This window comes from Sinocyclocheilus rhinocerous, unplaced genomic scaffold (genome assembly GCF_001515625.1).
Source record: "Sinocyclocheilus rhinocerous isolate Xijiao unplaced genomic scaffold, SAMN03320098_v1.1 scaffold140, whole genome shotgun sequence".
Classification (NCBI taxonomy): domain Eukaryota; kingdom Metazoa; phylum Chordata; class Actinopteri; order Cypriniformes; family Cyprinidae; genus Sinocyclocheilus; species Sinocyclocheilus rhinocerous.
In genome coordinates, this window is record NW_015642053.1 from 1,954,280 (window position 1) to 1,973,026 (window position 18,747).

Consider the following 18,747-nt stretch of genomic DNA (forward strand, 5'->3'; position numbering starts at 1 on the left):
TTTGAGCAGTGTAGAGTAGCACTTGTTGTTTGTCATTTCTCCGATCACAAATGCAGACATGGTTTTATGTTTACGCGGCGCGATGCAATGCAACGCGTTTAATATGAAAGTCTAATACAATAAAAATAAAATTAAATATTTTATTTATAAATGTTTATGATCAAAACATCACCCTCTCTGCATGTCTTAAAACGGAGCTTTCCTAATATACTGATGCTATGCCTTAACATTTTCCTAATATACCGACGCTTTAAAATAACTTTCTTAGACCATTTACTATTTCAAACAATGTTTAAAAAAAAGAATTTATAACCACGCCTTGGCACACTGCAGCGTGATGAGAAACGTGTCATATGACTTTTTGCACCAATCAGTACTCTTGTATATGTAGGAAGTATCTGAGCCTGAATTACTGGTTTCTGTTCCTTTACATAAACTCTATGGATTAAAGCAATTTTATTCAACTTTTTTTTTAATTGACCGCTATAAATGAGTTGCTCGGTGATTTAAGCTGCATGTCTGCAGCTACTGGAAATCTGTCGAACACTTAGAATTACTTTTTTGTGAAGTAACTGCAATATTGCGACACAATGGCCTACATTTGTCCAATTAAAAATGTTGCAGATTTAGTTTCTGAAGCTCGTCGTGTGTACCGGGAAACGTTTGACGGGGACGATGCAAATGTTGCAGTTTGTGCCCCGGGACGTGTGAATTTAATCGGAGAACACACAGATTATAATGAAGGATTTGTCCTCCCAATGGTAATGTCACTTTTTTGACACTATTAAATCCCATTACGGTAAGATAAAAAAAAGTATAAATATGTTGTGAAATATGTAATATATTTTTTGTGTGTGCATATACGATTCTTTTGACGTGAAGTAGCGAACGATTCATTCGTTTGAATCGAATCTTAGAAATGAATCAGTTGAAACGATTCACAAAACCGGTCTAAACAATTTCTTCACGAATTGGATTAACTGATGCGTTCAGTTCTCGAGTCAGTAACTAATTTTTGAACCGATAATAGACGAGTATAAGGAATGTTGCTAAAACTTACAGGAACTATTTTTTACGACTTATCAACACCCGCACACAATTGAAAAAGCTGGTTTTAAAAATAGCATTTTATTGAAACATGAACATGAAACATGAAGCTTTTTTTAGTCAAGATATTGAATTATTAAGTAAATTAATTTTAGTATTCTATAGTGTAAAGGAAAATTATAATGATGTTATATTTAGGTTATGTCATAATTTTTGGAATTTGGAAGTTATTACGTCATGGCATAATATAAACTGCATTGTTATTATTTTGATCCAGTAATTTGAATCAGACTGTTCGAAAGAACCGATTCCTGTAAATGAATCAGCCTTACCTGCACTAATGCAAAGTGACCCAGTGTTACGTCAATTTTATGACTTTTCTTTGTCCATATGCAAAATACTATATCCTGTAGAGCGGATATCTGAACAATGGAAATGATGGATTGTCCTTTCACATCCTTGATGATATTTTCTACTGTAGAGAGAGATAGTAGACGTGGCCAACAGTAGTGCAAATGTGGCCAACACACGCCCATCTCTCCTTATATATAGGAATTAATGATAGGAAAAGTTTTCTTCTAAAATCAAAACACACTGCAATTATGCACTGACAATCTGTTATATTGTTTGTTTGAATGATTGCAGGCCTTGCCGATGGTGACAGTTATAGTGGGCAGCGAAATTTCTGGCCAGAAGTGCTGTGTTGTAACTCTGACTGAAGCTGCCGATGAGCCCAGGGTGGTGGACTTTGATCTCCCAAATGAACTGACCCCACTTTTAAGAGGGCAGCCAAACTGGGCCAATTATGTAAAGGGAGTTGTACAGCACTACAGAGGTAATCTTTTGCTAGCATTTTTGCCTATATGGCAAAAAAGGGAAGTAATGAGGAAGTGTACATTTAGTCTGCCTCTAGCACGAAATGGGACCCTAGGGACCCATGCTGAGAACTCGTCTTTGGACTAACTGTTTAATGCAGAGTTTCCAAAAACCATACTTGCAACACTTACAGAATAGTTGCTGAGCACATGTTCACTGTTGTCTTACTCTAAAAGTGAATATAGCTTGAATATATACTTCAAATGGAGTACATATTAATCTCATGCATTTATTAGCTTTCACAAATGGCCATGTCTTTGCACAGCACGTCCCATCCCTGGCTTCAGAGTTGTAATAGCCAGTAGTGTGCCACTAGGAGGCGGACTCTCCAGCTCCGCTTCACTGGAAGTGGCTATGTACACCTTCTTGCAGCAGTTGTGTCCAGGTAAGAACTTTGTCTGTCTGTCACGCATAACAAGTACAGAACTAAAAATCCCATTCATTTTTTTCCATATAGCATTTGCTTTACTGATAACATGTAAAGCGTTCAGGACAGAACTACAATGAGCTTTGAGGTTGTTATTTGATGGGTTATGCTTCTAATTCTACAAGCTTTACAACTTCCAAAAATTGTGTTGAATTTCCAGTAAAGAACTACACTACCCATATTGCTAGAAGTTGCTGTCACCATGGAAACCTATTATTTTTTCTTCTTCTTCTTCATTTTTTTCCCTCAATACTTTTTTTTTAAGGGTTATAACGTTGTGATTCATTTCAGAGCTGGTTGATTTGGCTCATGACTAAATATGTTCCCTACAGAGAAAATCCCTACAGAGAAAATGAATGGGAAAAGTACTTACAGAACAGCAATAAAGAGTTCTATAACTGCATAAACAAATAATCAATTGCTTACTTATTTAGTAATCTCTTAAACATATGTTGTATAATTTTTATTTTTAATGTTTACAATTATTTTTGTATTATTGCTTGGATTTTTTTTATTTTATTAAAATAAAGCAATGTCAAATAAAACATTTATTATTATAAAAAAAATATTATATACACTACTGTTCAAATATTTGAGGTCATTAAGATTTTTTCAAATAAATTAATACTTTTATTGAGCAAGGATACATTGAAACAATCGAAAGTGACCGTAAAGAGTCATAATGTTGCAAGATGTTAATTTCAAATAAATGTTGTTCTTTTGAACTTTATATTATCAAAGAATCCTCAAAAAATGTATCACCATTTCCACAAAAACATGAAGCAGCACAACTGGTTTTCATGAGTAATGATGGCTAAAATGTCAGCTTTGCCATCACAGAAATACATTTTAAAGCATATTAAAATAGAAAACAGTTATTTAAAATTGAGCAACTTTCTGTAAATTTGTAATTTCACAATATTACTGTTTCACTAAATTTTTATCAAATAAATGCAGTATTGTTGACCAAAAAAAGACTTCTTTCAAAAACATTTAAAAAATCTTACCAACATTAATCTTTTGAACAGTGCATAAAGATATGTATAGTGGTTAATAGTTTCATGGGCTTCATGTTTTCTGGCCCTCCACAGATGATGGAGATCAGGTAGCGAAGGCAGTGGCCTGTCAGCAGGCTGAACACACTCATGCTGCTGTGCCCTGTGGCATCATGGACCAGTTTGTGTCCGTTTTGGGTAAAGAGGGCCACGCTTTGCTCATTGACTGCAGGTAAATAGATTTGCCAATTCAAAATCTTCTGTCAGATTAGAAATAATCAGTCATTTCTATATGCAAATATAATATCAAAACAGCTATTAATAAAATGAAATGTAATCTCTTCAGGTCTTTGGAGGCCACTGCTGTCCCTTTGGCTGACCCTGGACTTGTAATCCTGATCACAAATTCCAACGTTAGACATTCTCTCACAGGAAGCGAGTATCCCACCAGACGAAAACAATGTGAGGAGGCAGCAGCCGTTTTGAGCAAGAAAAGTCTAAGAGAGGCTACTTTACAAGATTTAGAGGGTAAGAAGAAAAGAAAGATTTTGAACAGACACCATAACGTATGTCTTTAATCAAGGTCATTTCATAATAAAATGTTAAAATCTGAATTTAGCTGCCAAGGATCGATTGGATGGTGTGACATACCATCGCGCACGTCATGTGATCAAGGAGATTGAACGCACAGCGCAAGCTGCCGAGGCACTGAAGAGAGGGGATTACAAGGAGTTTGGGAGGCTGATGGTGGAGAGCCACAATTCTCTTAGGTAAACATCTATAATCGAAGCAAGATTATCATGTTGGAAGACTTACAGAAGTCAACTCCTTTTAAACATCCCAGGATTAGAAGTGCTTTTCAGTGACTGAAATGTTGTTTGCTTAACCCATTTATTGAATAGGTGGAGTTAACTGTCAGTTAAATGGCTTTTAATTATGCATTCTTTGACTGGGGTTAATATTGTTTGTCTTAGGGATAATTACGAGGTCAGCTGGACAATTCCATCTAAAGAAATGTCTGAATTGAGTATTCTGGGTGTTTTAGAAATATGATTATTTCTTCAGAATTTGTAACTCGGTACCTGCTCTAGTCTTTTTCCTCATATTGTCTATGAATTAAGCTAACAAGTATTAAACAGGAATTCAGGCCAAGATAATAATACTTTTCTGTTTCCCTACAGGAGAAATATCATGGATCTCCAACTTTCTTCATAACTACCCCATCAGAAGGAGCTCATGCTTTCAGTCTATGATTATAAACCAGTGCTAAACCAGTGACGGGAGTCGGATGACAGGGGGAGGGTTCGGTGGATGCACGGTTACTTTGCTTCAGGCTCATGCCACGGAGAGAGCAGTCAAACACATTCAGGTTTTTACAAGTTTAAGATGCTCTGTGTATACACTCTAAAAAATGCTGGGTTGTTTCAACCCAACGTTGGGTCAAATATGGACTAACCCAGCTGTTGGTATATATATACTGTATATATATATATATATACAGTATATATATATATATACTGTGTATATATAGCCTATATAACATTTTCAATAAAGAGGATTTATGTAGGCTAATAAAGGAGTTTTTGCTTTTATTGACTTAATTGATAGTGATGATGTTTATATACAATAAGCATAAGTATAGCATACACATAGCAAGTACATAAATGTGTGTGTACTTAATATAAAAATGTGAACATGGAGAGTGTTTTATAATTACATTCAGTGTTCAGTAAGCATAAGTTTAGCTTAAGTTTAGCAAGTATATATAAATAAGTGTGTGTACTTAATATAAACAATGAAATTTCCAAAATAAAAATATTGAAATTTCAAAATGTTTTGCATTGTAAAGATGAAGAATGTATTATAACATTAATAATTTTTAATTATTTTATTTAAGCTTTTTTTGTAATTCCCTTTATTCTCAGTGGTGACTTGTTTATTTACATATTTTTAAGGCAGTATATATGTAATTCTACTCAGATGTTTCAACATAATAATAATTATAAATGTTTTTTGAGCATCAAATCAGAATATTAGAATGACTTTTGAAGGATCATGTGACTGGAATAATGATGCTAAAAATTCAGCTTTGAAATCACAGGAATAAATTACATTTTAAAATATATTCAAATAGAAAACATTTATTTTAAATAGTAAAAATATTTCAAAATTTTACTGTTTTTGCTGTACTTTGGATCAAATAAATGCAGGCTTGGCGAGCAGAAGAGACGTCTTTAAAAAGCATTCAAAATTGAACTGTTCAAAAACTTTTGACTGGTAGTGTATATATATAACAACACTTGATATAACATATATAATGTGTGTGTGGAGCTCAAGTGTTAAAATACGCTCAATCTGCATTTTCTAATGTTTGTTCAGTGGACCGTGCTCTAATGAGTTCAGTAGTGTGAGCGCCCCCTGCTGGCCGCACTATGAACTGTCCCGGAAGGCGTTTGCTCAGGGAGGAGCCAGAGCGCAAATCGGCAGCAAGCGCAGCAGGAAACACTTCACTGATAATCCTCAAACACTGTCCATACACAGACCTCGAAGCCGAGGGAAACACAATTCGAGCCTGCTCTTCTTCACCGCCCGGTGTGGTTTTCCTCTTCACCTCAGGATAATTGAGCAAACCCGCTTGAATCGTGGACAGTGCCGGGACATCGGGCCGCGGTGAATCAGGTGAGTCCTGCCCGGGCCCGTCGACTGCTGCCCGGCCACAGGTGTTTCCACTCACCGGCTCTGTGGATGTGTCTCAAAACGTACTGAGCTGTCTAGATAGCGAGCAAACGAATATTCATATAATACCTACAAATGCTGTCTAGCTAGGAAGCTCACTTAGCGTTGAGGCACAGCCAGTGAATTCTAACTTACAGCTCTGTATGAACTTAACATATGTTTTTGTAATGGGGTGCATACTGTCTGTTTGCAGATTAATCTGTTGTTTAATCTCTTCTTTTGCATTCTGAGTGTTGTCCAGCTAACTAATGAATAACGTTCAGTCTAAAACGAAACTAACACCTAGTCCTGACCTTGTTCTCCACAGTTGCCCGCACTATCATTAAACTACACCTTTCTGAATGAGAGAACAGAGAACGTATTGTTGGTTACTTCGATCGGCGACTGTAAAGCAGATATCTGTCCCCTACTGTGAACATATACTGTCTCATACTGGTACTTTCAGTTTGCTCAAGTGTTTCAATGGCATTAAACTTATTTATTTTGTTAGTTGCACCAAAAAAGGTGTTCCACTTTGTCCACATAGAGACTCAGATGTCAAATTGAATCTAAGTATGCTAGATATGTATGTGTGTGTGTGTGTGTGTAGTAGATATCAACCGATATTGCTTTTCTTTTTGGCTGATACAAATCTGATAACTGATTTAACAAACCAATTTAAAATCATAAATCATTTTTTAATTCGTTTTTGACACAAGAACTAATCTATATATAAACACACACAAACACATACACAAAGTTTATAAATGCTCCAAAAAATCATTTTATGATCTCTGCCTGGGGCTGTCCAATTGTTAAACTAAGTTACTTGACCTATAAATATCATTGAGACCTGCCAAATGGTTCTATTATCAGTAGTTCGGACCATAAAGAACCAGTTAAGTTAAAAGTTGTGGATATTTGCGAGAATACATGATTACTGTTTTTTTTTATTTCAGATCAGAGACTATAGTGTTGCTCCTGGCTTCGAGTGTAAAGTTAAAGTGCTTTGGTAAGGACTGGGGAATTGGTTGTCCTTGGCATAGATTGGTGAATGGCTGTCCCACCGGTCTGACAGGTTGAGAATCGAGAATGATAAAGCCTCCGCCTTTTAGACTCTCATGTTGCTTCACACTTAGCCAATAGCCATGTTCATTATGTTATGATTCTCTGGTTTGTAAAGCGACTAAATTTGAGTCATTAGCCTTCATAGTTAATTTGTGGATTAAATGTGTTGTTGCAGACTTCTGTTTACAATAAAGTGTAATTAATCTTGGGTCATTTCATTCAGAAGTCCCCTGTAATGTATGGCCGGATTGAGCTTTGCCCCTGTGGAGAGCCAATGCAAAGTACTTGTACAGTGTGATCTCAGATAACACATTTAAAATTGTGTTAATGTACGTGACAAACTAGCCTTCGTTTCAAATCCGTCATGCTTGTTTACACAAGGATTGACCTGAAATACATGTCAGAGAAGGATGTTTTTGTGAAACACAATGCCCAAAAAAACCCCACATTTTAATCTACCAGGATGTCTTCAAATTGTTGCCAAAAAAAGTCAGGTATGCATACACTACCATTCAAAAGTATGGGGTCAGTATGATTTTTTTTATTCAAAAATGTATTGAGTAAGGATGCATTAAGGAGCCAGGATGCATCCATTACAGGAATACATGACTTTTTAAAACTTTTTAATCATTTTAAATTGAAATCATTTCACAATATTACAGTTTTCATCAAATAAATGGTGCCTTGATGAGCATAGGAGGCTTCATTCAAAAACAAAAAATTTACCGTCCCTGAATTTTTGAACATTAGTTTATGAATTGCCTTGTTTGACACCTGTTTGCTTCAAAGGTAATGCAGCTAGGTTGCCCTATTGAGGCTACGGTTTTATAAGAACACTAATGTTCTTGCTGGTTCGCATGTCTATCATTTCATATTTTTTTCGTCTCTGAGGTCCAGGGAAGTTGAACTTGTTGCCATCAGTTAATGAAGAGCTGCAGATAGACGATGACTGTTTACAGAAGACGTTTGTAGGTGTGGTGGCACTCCGTCTCAGTATTTACCTTTTATTAGATGTCCCGTATCAACTGCAGCTAGTTAGTTACCATTCTGATGTGTCAGTTTGAGACGTTTGGGTGTAAATGTGGTTTTTATGCCTCACTTCATGGCCCTTCTCAGAGAAGACAGGAAAGGCTTGAGTCTGGGGACTGACATCCTGTGGTGGGACACACCCCACAGCCATAGACAAGATCTTATTTTTACATTTTCACAGAGAGGAAGAGAAGGTAAACAAAGGCTTCTCACTTCCACAGCAACAAACGGTTAGCCTGGGTGATAGCATGTAGGGAGAGATCAGCTTTACAATGACCAGTAAGAATGAGAGGAAGTTCATCCAACACTTCCTCATCCTCTCCAGCTGTTCTTTTTTTAAGCACTATGAACTTTTGTCTGCTGGTTGTCTGACTGGGATGGACAGTTTTGTTCAAACAAAACGGCTAACGTTTATGATCATACCGCAGGTCATAAGTTACTCATTATGGACTTTGTTATAATAAGTAGCTGCGATATCTTTTATGACAGTATTGATTTAATCAGAATACACAGGCCTGTCGGTCCAGAGCTGTGTACTATGCATGGCATTTGTCGATGATATTTGTTATGCCTTAGGCCTATGGTTTTTTTTATGTGGTGGGGGGGGGTTCTGTTATGTTTTGGTTTTTAATGTTGGCGTCATTTTTGTACAGGTATTCTGCTGCATAAAATTCAGCTATAATTGCAAATAAATGTAAAAACTAACAAAATACTTTAGTTTTAAATATTGTTAATAAAGCCGAAATATATTTTTGACAATACTATTGAAAATTTTGTGGTCCATAACATAAAAAAAAAAAAAAAAAAATTATTATTTTGTTTAGAAATTGCACGTTACATTTGAACAAAAGTGACAGTAAAGTAATTCATAATGTTAAAAAAAAAAATGTTTCAATGTTTTTTCTTTTAATAAACTTCCTTTTCATTAAAATCCCCCCCGCAAAATATTAAACTCTATTCAACATTGATAATACTACGAAATATTTCTTAAGCACAAAACATCATATTAGAATGATTTCTGAAGGATCGTGTGACCCTGAAGACTGGAGTAATGATGCTGAAAATCCATATTTGCTATCAAAGCGATAAATTACATTTTAAAATATATTAAAATAAAAAGCAAGTATTTTAATTTGTAATAGTATTTTTACAATATTACTGTTTTTACTGTATTTTGATCAAATAAATGCAGCCTTGGTGAAAAAAAGAGACTTACTTCAAAAAATCCTAACAACCCAATCTTTTGAACAGTAATGTACATGTTTCCAAATGTAAAATGTGTTTTAAATAAAATGGAAAAGTGCATATTTGAACTACTGCAGAACAATTCTTATTGTTTAGCCCTGATTCATGAGTGTCAATGTTTATTTAAAAGAAAGAACCCGCTGACTTGTGGTATCCTAAAATAAAGATCTTTCCAATACTATACTCTCTCTATCCGTTTAGTCATCTCGTGGCGGTTGAACTGGTTTTCCTTGTGTTTGCATGGTGTTTTCTCACTTATTCAGGGTGTAGCTGATGATTACTTCAGAGCTTGACCTATTTGTACTTGACTGCCTTTCTCTTGACCTCAAATATCATTTAGTTGATTCTTTAGTGCCCTTTTACCCATATTGAGTCTAAAAATGGAATATGCAATTCCTCGATTTCCCAGAATGATCGGCATGACATATTTAATGTGCTGTATGAAACCAGGTTATGCAGCTGAGGGACAACGTCTGTGGTGAGAGTACACTGACAGTTCCACACTCATGTCAGGGCAGGTTCTCCACTCTTGCCTTCTCCTCTGATCTTTGTTTCCTGTGGGATGCTATGCTGAGAATGTAGTGATGTCACTAGTGATACGTTAACAGGGACAGTTTGCTGTCAAACTGACTGTTTAGATGAATTTGATGAAGTATTTCAGGTATGAAAGACAGAAAGCAGGTTAAAATTGCAATTTTTATTGATTTGTTGTTCTTGCTGAGGCAGCACAATTAGTATTGTTCATAGTTTGCAATCAGAATTTTTACCTGCAAATGATAATACAGGTGAAAAATCCCTTTATATTTATATTATTTGTGTGTATAATATATATATATATATATATATATAAATACGCTCGCATGGCTGCATTTATTTGATCACAAATACAATAAAAACAGTAATATAGTGTGTGTAAAATATTATCACAAAATAAAGTAATAGTTTTTTATTCCTGTGATGGAAAAAGCTGTTATTTATTACTCGAGTCACATGATCCTTTAGAAATTATTCTAATAATAGGAAACATTTTGTTTTGTCATCACAGTTGTGCTGCTTAAAGTTTTTTCTTTTTCAGTTGTGCTGCATTTTTTTTCCAGGATTCTTTGATACAATAGAAAATTCAAAAGAACATTTGTTTTATAATTTAAAAGTCTTTACTGTCAATTTTGATCAATTTGATGCATGCTTGCTGAATAAAATAAAATATCTTAACTTTTTTTTGTCCTCGCTTGTCTGAATATTCATTTTTTAAAGCTGTTTTCATTTCGGTTTCAATGTCTTTGAGTTTAGGTTTTAGCTGCAGGTCTGTTGTTGTGAGCTCTTGTCCTTTTATTGTTCTTTAACAGAGGCATCAGTGTGATGGAGTGAAATCATGGAGAAGAGGAACCTGCTCTGCTGAAACTGGCCATCAGAAACTGAAGCTTTAACACCTGAATTGTTGCTTCTCTTTTTAGAGATTGCTTTGTGCAACCAGTAATAGAAGTAGGCTACAGGAGTAGCACATGTAGTTTTCTCCCGTAATAACAGTCGTCGAGTTGGGTGGGACGTTTTGGTTCTGGCAGCGTGGCTCAGTTTGTGTTGTGCTGTGTCATGAAATGGGAGAGTGTCGTTGGTCTCGAATTTACTGTGGGCTTGCACAGGCTGTTTTTAAAAAAACAGTTGACCTCTCCTGACCATTGGGTGCTATTTTTTGGCTGCTGTCCTGAGGGTATGAGGCCGAGTCCTGGCTAGTAACACTTCCAACGAGTTAGTCGTCAAACATGTTGACGTGTTTGCGTAATGTGATGTCACCCCTCACCATGACCTTAAACAGAGGAATCTCTAAGCATCGATTCTTCAGCAGTATCACTGTTTACTGCAGGGCTTTCAGAACTGGTTCTCTAAAAAAAAAAAAACTTTTGTAAATTAGCTTTCTGACAACCATACAAGGACCTAAATTTAGTAAAAAATGTTGTTCCTTGTATGGTGTGGATATTCAAATAAACCCCAAACTCATCATATATAGGACTGAGTATAACTTGTCCCACACTTTTTGCGCTTTTCTATTACTCAACTTTAGAAAAGCACAAAAAAACCTTTCCTTTCTACTCAATTTTAATTATTATTTTCACCTGACGGATGATGAAACTGGTCCTTAAAATCTCTTGCACCTGCTATTGGTGAGATCTTCCTTAAATTGGGATGTATTAGGATGTAGTAACTATTACCTTTCTATCAAATAATATAAAGTTTCAATTTCTAATTATTTTGATATAAATAATATAATACAAATTCTACAATTATTTTAATAATATTAACAACAAAATAATAATAATTATTATTATTATTATTATTAGTGTTATTTCATTTGTTGTTGTTGTGGTTTTGGTTGTTGTTGTTGTTATTTGTTGTTGTTGTTGTTGTTTAGTGAGAGACAATAAATAAAATACTAATACATAACATGGCAATATTTCAATGTGCTGCCCCGAAGACCTTGTGGCTTAGACCAAACTGAAAGGAACATTTATTTGTTTTAATATGTATTTTTCACATTGAAACCTGGCATATAGCTCAAAGGACAGCATATTGGAAAGTGTGACGTTTCAAAAATGTAAAATCTAAAAATCGTTATGTAAAAAAAAAAAAAACTAGAATTTGTTTTAAAATCATGTAATTCTGCCATAGTTACAGTAGGCAATTCTTTCTATGCTTCAGACTAGGGATGTAACGATTAACCGCGAGCCGGTTGAAAATCGATTCAAATATGTGACGATTCAAATCGGTTGACATGCTAAACAAATCGCGATTCAGTTAGGGGTAGGAGTTTATATGAATGTATGACTGTCATGAATCGAATCGTGAAATCAAAATCGCGAATCGAATCGTGAGTTAAGTGAATCGTTACATCCCTACTTCAGACTGATGTTTTCATGTTTTAGAGCTGCAGCTTAATCAATACTTCCTCTGCTAATGTACCATGTCATTTTATATTCCACTGCCATGAATCTGTCGTCTGTATGGTTGAGCTGATTACGCCAAGCATTTCTTTGGTGGTATCTTAGTTCCAGATACCATTTCTCCTCAAAGTCTATGAATTCTTCACACAGGCCTCCTACCTCTAATTTAGACGAGCTAGAGCCGCTACTCCCACATCAATGCCCTCACATGCACCTCCGCCATAATTCCTCCCAGCAGGATTCAAAACAAACTGCAGCTTGTTTTTTCTACCTCTAATTAACTTGGGATTAGATGGATGGAGCTATAATATTTATCTCTGAGAAGCAAAATTGTCTGAAACTGCTTCACGAAAGGGTCCCAATGATCAATATGGTGTTCAGAGATTGTTTTGTACTTTCTGGCCTCTTAAGTTGTGAATGAATTGCGTCTTTTCTCCCGCCTTCACTCCATTCCAGCTCTCCTGCTGTGAGTTTTCCCTCATAAAGCCAAGCTCACTCTTAAGTAGAAGACCTCCCACTTTACCATTGTCCCTTAAGCTAAGCTTTACAGAGACTCTCTCTTTTTTGTTTAGTTTGTTGGCTGGTTTCTTCAGGGTCCTGTAATCCTTGGATTTCTGGTCCTAAAAATAAGGAAATAAGAGCTCTTTTCCTTCTCTGGAAGTGTTTGTAGCCACATGCTTGATGACTAAATGTTCTTGGCTAATAATGGCGATAATCACAAAAATATGTGTCTGAGCCGAGTGGGGCAACTGACTCACTGGGAAGGTTATGCTTGGAAAAGACTGATTGGGCCTGGGAAAAAGGTCCCTTTTCCTGTTGATATGCTGATGTGATCAGCCTGGAGAAAGTGCGATTTAAATTATGAGAGCATTCTTGTCTAGACACGCTCTCAGGGGAGTTCTTGTGTGATGTGAAGTTAATGTTACCTGGATATGTCACTCTGAATGCAGTTCTTATTGTCCATAATCAATGTCGAAGACTCTGACTCAATGTTTGTTTTTTTCTTGTTTTCCTTGGCTGCATCCTGGTAGTCTCACTTTTTTCCTGCAGAATTTTTCTTAGCCTGCTGATGCTGTATGTATGTGCGTGTTTTATGTATACTCACATTTGCATATAGAACGTTAGGACTACTTCCCCTTATTAACATGTACCATGGTAACCATAATTTGTGTAGTTTTATGGGTATTGTACAGGCAGACTACAGTTCAGTGTTTTGGAGTTAGGATTTGTTTTTGTTTTGTTTTTTGCATATGTTTGATCAAAAGTACTGCCAAAACCGTAATATTGTGAAATGTCTTTACAATTTAAAATAACTGTTAATGTAATTCATTCTTCTGGTGACAAAGCTGAATTATCAGATGATTTGGTGCTCAAGAAACATTTATTATCAAATTTAAAAACAGTTTAATATATTTGTGGAAACCATTTTTTTTTAGGTTTCTTTGATGAATAGAAAAGGCATTTATAAAAAAACATTATGAATATCTTTCAGTATCACTTTTGAATAAAAGTATGCATTTTTTAAAATAAAATAAAATACAGACCCCAGAGTTTTGAATAGTAGTGTATTGTGCCATAAAACTTTATATTTACCAATAATTGAACCTAATCTAACCTAAAAAGTCTTTTGGACTTGGACTTTTTTACCCATTTTATTGTCTCACAACACTCTTTATCAACAAGCTACATGATTTGAGGTATGAATAATTTCTGTAGCAAAAACGATGTGGGCCAAGTTATGTGCTGACGTTTAATACTTCAGTTTCAGGTTAGGGTTAGTTTTGAACAAACATGAGTTATAATAATTATGATGCTTGCATTGGTTGCCGTAGCAAAATTGTTTTTAAGGAGCAAAATAGCCAATGGCAACTTTGTTTCCACCCACAACAAATGCAAACTGTTTCAAGCTTCAGGTGAGAGAAACTGCCGTCCATTCACAGGTTATTCTGTATTGTTATACTTTGAGTGGTCTCTTTAATAAGAAGTCGGTAGCACCCCTCCTTTCTCTGTCCATTTGAAAGAGGCTCTTTCTGATTCGGCTTCCCCAGAGAAACAGGTGTTTTCATCAGGTGCTGTTTGCTCAGATGACGGGAGGGACTGTAATAGCATTCGGCTCTGAACAAAAGCTGCTTCAGTCAGGACTGCAGAGATCTGCGATCTCCCTGCGGGGGCTGGGCAGAGAGAGCGAAAGAGAGGAATCGGGGTGGTGAGGGGGGTGTAGTTTCAGTCAGACAGTCCACAACTCCTTCCTTGGAATTCCTGATCTTATCAGATCCATTGTGTTTTTTTAGTTTTTTGTGGAATACACACACAACCCTTTGCAAAGTCAGTTTGAGTTGTGCACCCTTTATAGTGCTTCAACTTGTGCCTTTTTAAAGGCATAGTTCACCCAAAAATAAAATGGTCACCCTCATGTGATTCCTAACCTGACTGAATTTGTTGCATGAAACACAAAACAAGATGGATAATGCTCTTTTCCATACAATGAAAATGAATGGTGACCATGGCTGTAAAGAGCAGTAAACTATGGAAGAACTGTGACTTTAAGTCTTGATTATTCCTTTTTGTTGTCATCGCTATTCATTAGTGTAATGTATTTACATTTAATAGTTTTATTTTTGTCTGAAAAACCACTGATTATTAACCCTGTACCCCTCGTCTCTTGTCAGGTGGCTGAGGCGAAACCGTGAGAGAGGGCAGCACGAGGTCCCTGCTCGTCCAGGGACGATGAAGAGGTTCAGGCGTCATGGGCATGAGTCTCAAAGGGACAAGCACAAACAGGATCTCTATCAGTTCAACAAGGTGATCAAGCCCACATCTTCTGTAGGATTTTTGTTTTGCTGTTACACATACACAAGACTGGTTTTGTGCTATTTTAAAGGAGCTCTCTTGCTGACTGTTTTTGATTTAAAATCACTAAATGCCAAAAAAAGATCATACATTTGTTTAATGTATTTAATGTATATTTTTGTCAACATTTCTATTACTTTCCGTGCCATTTTGATAGGACTGGACAATTTGGTAAAAACATTTAAGATTTCAGTATTACCATTGTAATATTTCACTGTAAAATAAAAAGAGTATTTAGGAAAATAGTATTAACAATTGTAAATTATAGTACAACTGGAAAATTAAAATACATATATTTATGGCTGTCTTTATTTCTTCATTTTCAAATGTTTAACCTTTAAGCTTTCATATTGGCAGAAAACGGCAAGAAATGCCTTAAAGCTTCTCTTTTGTTGACAACAGCTAGTTTATAAGTGCTTCTTGTTACAAGTTTGTGAAGGTGGTTGGTGCAAGTTGCGTTCCCAAATGCATGTTATAAGTGACCCAAACTCAGAGCAGAGTTCGTGTGGAGCAGCATTTACTAAACGGAGATGCTCAGAGAAACTGAAAACACTGGATCATGAGCTGCTTGCATATAAAAGAACACGGTGCCGCGGTTCACTCTGAAACATGCAGTGCATGCATTTATTTTAATAATTAAATCCCAGCCTTTCTGATTTGATAATTGCACTAAAGCTTAATGCAATTTTGGTGTGAATTTTTGGTTAATCAATAATCATGCAGCCCTACAATTTGCATAGATTTTCTTCTCCCCGAGCTCTTTGCAATATAATATAGGATTGCCTTCCCTGTGAAGCATGCATGCAATCATGCTGCCTTATAATTTGCCCAAAATGAGGCATCTTTAAAAGCATCATAATTGTATATGTTCCATTTTGGAACAGACTTTGAAACAGTAGGACCATGATATCTTTAAAATGTGAACTGCACATGTAATCAGCGTATACCAGAGCCATTGTATATAATGTAGCATTTCTCACTCTCATTTCTCCCCTCTCTGCTTTAGACTGTAGAACATGGCTTCCCCCATCAGCCCAGCGCTCTGGGTTTCAGCCCCAGCCTGGAGCTCCTGGCCATCGGTACCAGATCAGGAGCAATCAAACTGTATCCTTCAACAACCAGAAGACATTTCCACACTTTGGGTTATTTGATCTGTGTATAACGTAACTCTTGAGTAGAATTCTCACATTCCATTCCCCTGTCTCTGAATCCTGAGGGCATAGTGACTACAATGTGATATGATGATAATGTACTGAGATTTCCTGTAGCTCATCTCGTGGTTGTTCTAGTGGCTCAATGGTACACACCCATCATTCAGGTACTTTGAAAGGCGGAACAGTTTATATTAGTGCGTAGTGCTGAGAACGCATGCCCATATAACATTTTTTCCGATACTATTGCGTAATTTTCTCTGTTAGTCATTTACAGAAGAGGAAATAGAAATGAATAACTGGTATGTGGCTAACATTATGTGTCTGGTATTTAATAGTTATTTGCAATTCAATATATTTTTGAAATTGAAGGTTTTATTTCAAACTTTCCACAAAAACAAGGTGCTGTGTGAATGGTTGCCATGTGTTTCCTTAACCAGTTCACAGGTATGGAGCTCCAGGTGTGGAGTTCATGGGACTTCACGACGAGAATGCAGCAGTTACACAGGTGCACTTCCTGCCAAACCAGGTACAGCTTTAAACTTCAATTCTGACATCTTTTGATTTCATCTGTTTTTTTTGTTTGTTTTTTTTGGCATGTTAATTTCCATTTAATTCAATCTTTGGGCTTCGGGTTTCAGTGAATCATCAGTGGTTTTGGGTGAGGTTGTTAAAAAATGTTATTACAAAAACTTACAACACAAAGCAACCTTTTAATGATATGCATAGATTAAAATTAGGGGGGTGTATCAGAAAAATATTATACAATGGAGTTTATTTTATATCACATTAGCTGTATATTTATCATTTCAACAAGAAATGATGTGTATATATATATATATATATATATATATAATTTGTTTTTTTTTTAATTTGTGTGTATTTATTTATTTATTGCAGGTGGAGTTGGTAACATTACTGGATGACAACAGTCTGCACATGTGGACGCTTCGGGCCCATACCGGCATGTCCGAGTTGCTTGAGATAGGACGTTTCACTCTCTCTGGTCCACCTGGGTGAGTCAGGAACACACACCTACAGACTCACCTCAGTCTAATATTATCATGCTTGAAGATGTTTTTAACCTGCTGGGATGCTCATGCACTCACACCCAGCGAATGAGACATGAGCACTGACTCACACTGACCCAGACGTGACTGACTCACTTGTGCTATGAATCCATACATAGATGTACACATGCAGTCACCTGACTTCCATGATTCAATGTAGCATTTTTTGCAGCCTATGATGTCATATTCTCTCCTCCCATGAATGGTTATTATTTCTAATACTTCTGTTATTATCCAGCAACAAGTGACAGGGTATTTTGATCTCTTAAAGGGATACTCCACCCCAAAATGAAAATTTTGTCATTAATCACTTTACCCCCATGTCGTTCCAAACCCGTAAAAGCTTCGTTCATCTTCGGAACACAATTTAAGATATTTTGGATGAAAACCGGGAGGCTTGTGACTGTCCCATAGACTGCCAAGTAAAATACACTGTCAAGGTCCAGAAAAGCATGAAAAGCATCGTCAGAATAGTCCATCTGCCATCAGTGGTTCAACCGTAACGTATGAAGCGATGAGAATACTTTTTGTACACGAAGAAAACTAAAATAACGACTTTATTCAACAATTCCTCTCCTCTGTGTCTCTCCACATCACCTTAGCGCCATTTTGGAGAATATGAGCTGAACGCAAACTGCGTACGCTATACTGTGTCAGCCGCACCACAAAGATACGTTTTCTGCGTGTTTTTTACGCTTTGATTTGAAAGAAAGCAGCGCAGCTGACACAGAAGAGCGTACGCAGTTTGCGTTCAGCAGATATTCTACAAAATGGCGCTAAGGTGATGTGGAGAGACACAGAGGAGAGGAATTGTTGAATAAAGTCGTTACATCCAAAATCGCATACACTCTGAGAATGTACTTCTAGTATGAATGTAATCCAGGTGTACTACATTCATCATGTTGTCATTGTCATGTGACCTACCAGCGTCAATTGCATGGCTTCACTGCCATTCATAAATCCTATACTGTGAATTCTGTGAATACTGTGAATTCGTACATACCGTTTTTTTTGCCCACTATATAGTATGGAAGTATGCAATTTCAGATGCAGTCTTGGATTTTATTTCTGTTTTGTCATGCTGGGTAGCCCTGCCCTCAAAGAAATCTCATTGGTCTAATCACCCACTTCACATAGCAGCATATTAAACATCAAGATATGTTCTGGTGGCGCCACATTTGTATGAAATTTGTAATCATAATTATTATACATTATATTGTCTTGTATTTATGCCTAAAAAGGAATTATAATTAAATATTGTAAGAGATTCAAATATTTATATTTATAAAACATGAAACAGAATATTTTAATTATAAGATAGTATAATTAAAATATTCT

General features: G+C 36.1%; 2 protein-coding genes across 3 annotated transcripts in view; both read left to right on the plus strand.

Moving 5' to 3' along the window:
• Positions 1 to 387: 387 nt before the first annotated feature.
• LOC107755403 (galactokinase-like) lies at positions 388 to 6,019 on the plus strand. The gene is made up of 8 exons (XM_016572185.1): positions 388 to 761; positions 1,693 to 1,882; positions 2,189 to 2,308; positions 3,442 to 3,577; positions 3,692 to 3,873; positions 3,965 to 4,115; positions 4,320 to 4,361; positions 5,725 to 6,019. The coding sequence occupies exons 1-8, from the start codon at positions 591 to 593 to the stop codon at positions 6,017 to 6,019; spliced, it is 1,287 nt and encodes a 428-aa protein (XP_016427671.1). The 5' UTR covers positions 388 to 590.
• The window catches only part of llgl2 (LLGL scribble cell polarity complex component 2), a 30,945-nt gene continuing 18,016 nt past the window's right edge, over positions 5,819 to 18,747 (plus strand). For both annotated transcript variants that reach the window (XM_016572294.1, XM_016572295.1), the window contains exons 1-5: positions 5,819 to 6,024; positions 15,008 to 15,140; positions 16,195 to 16,292; positions 16,787 to 16,868; positions 17,240 to 17,355. In XM_016572294.1, coding sequence (XP_016427780.1) covers positions 15,066 to 15,140; positions 16,195 to 16,292; positions 16,787 to 16,868; positions 17,240 to 17,355 — 371 coding nt within the window. In that variant the 5' untranslated portion in view covers positions 5,819 to 6,024; positions 15,008 to 15,065. The remainder of the gene's footprint in view (positions 6,025 to 15,007; positions 15,141 to 16,194; positions 16,293 to 16,786; positions 16,869 to 17,239; positions 17,356 to 18,747) is intronic.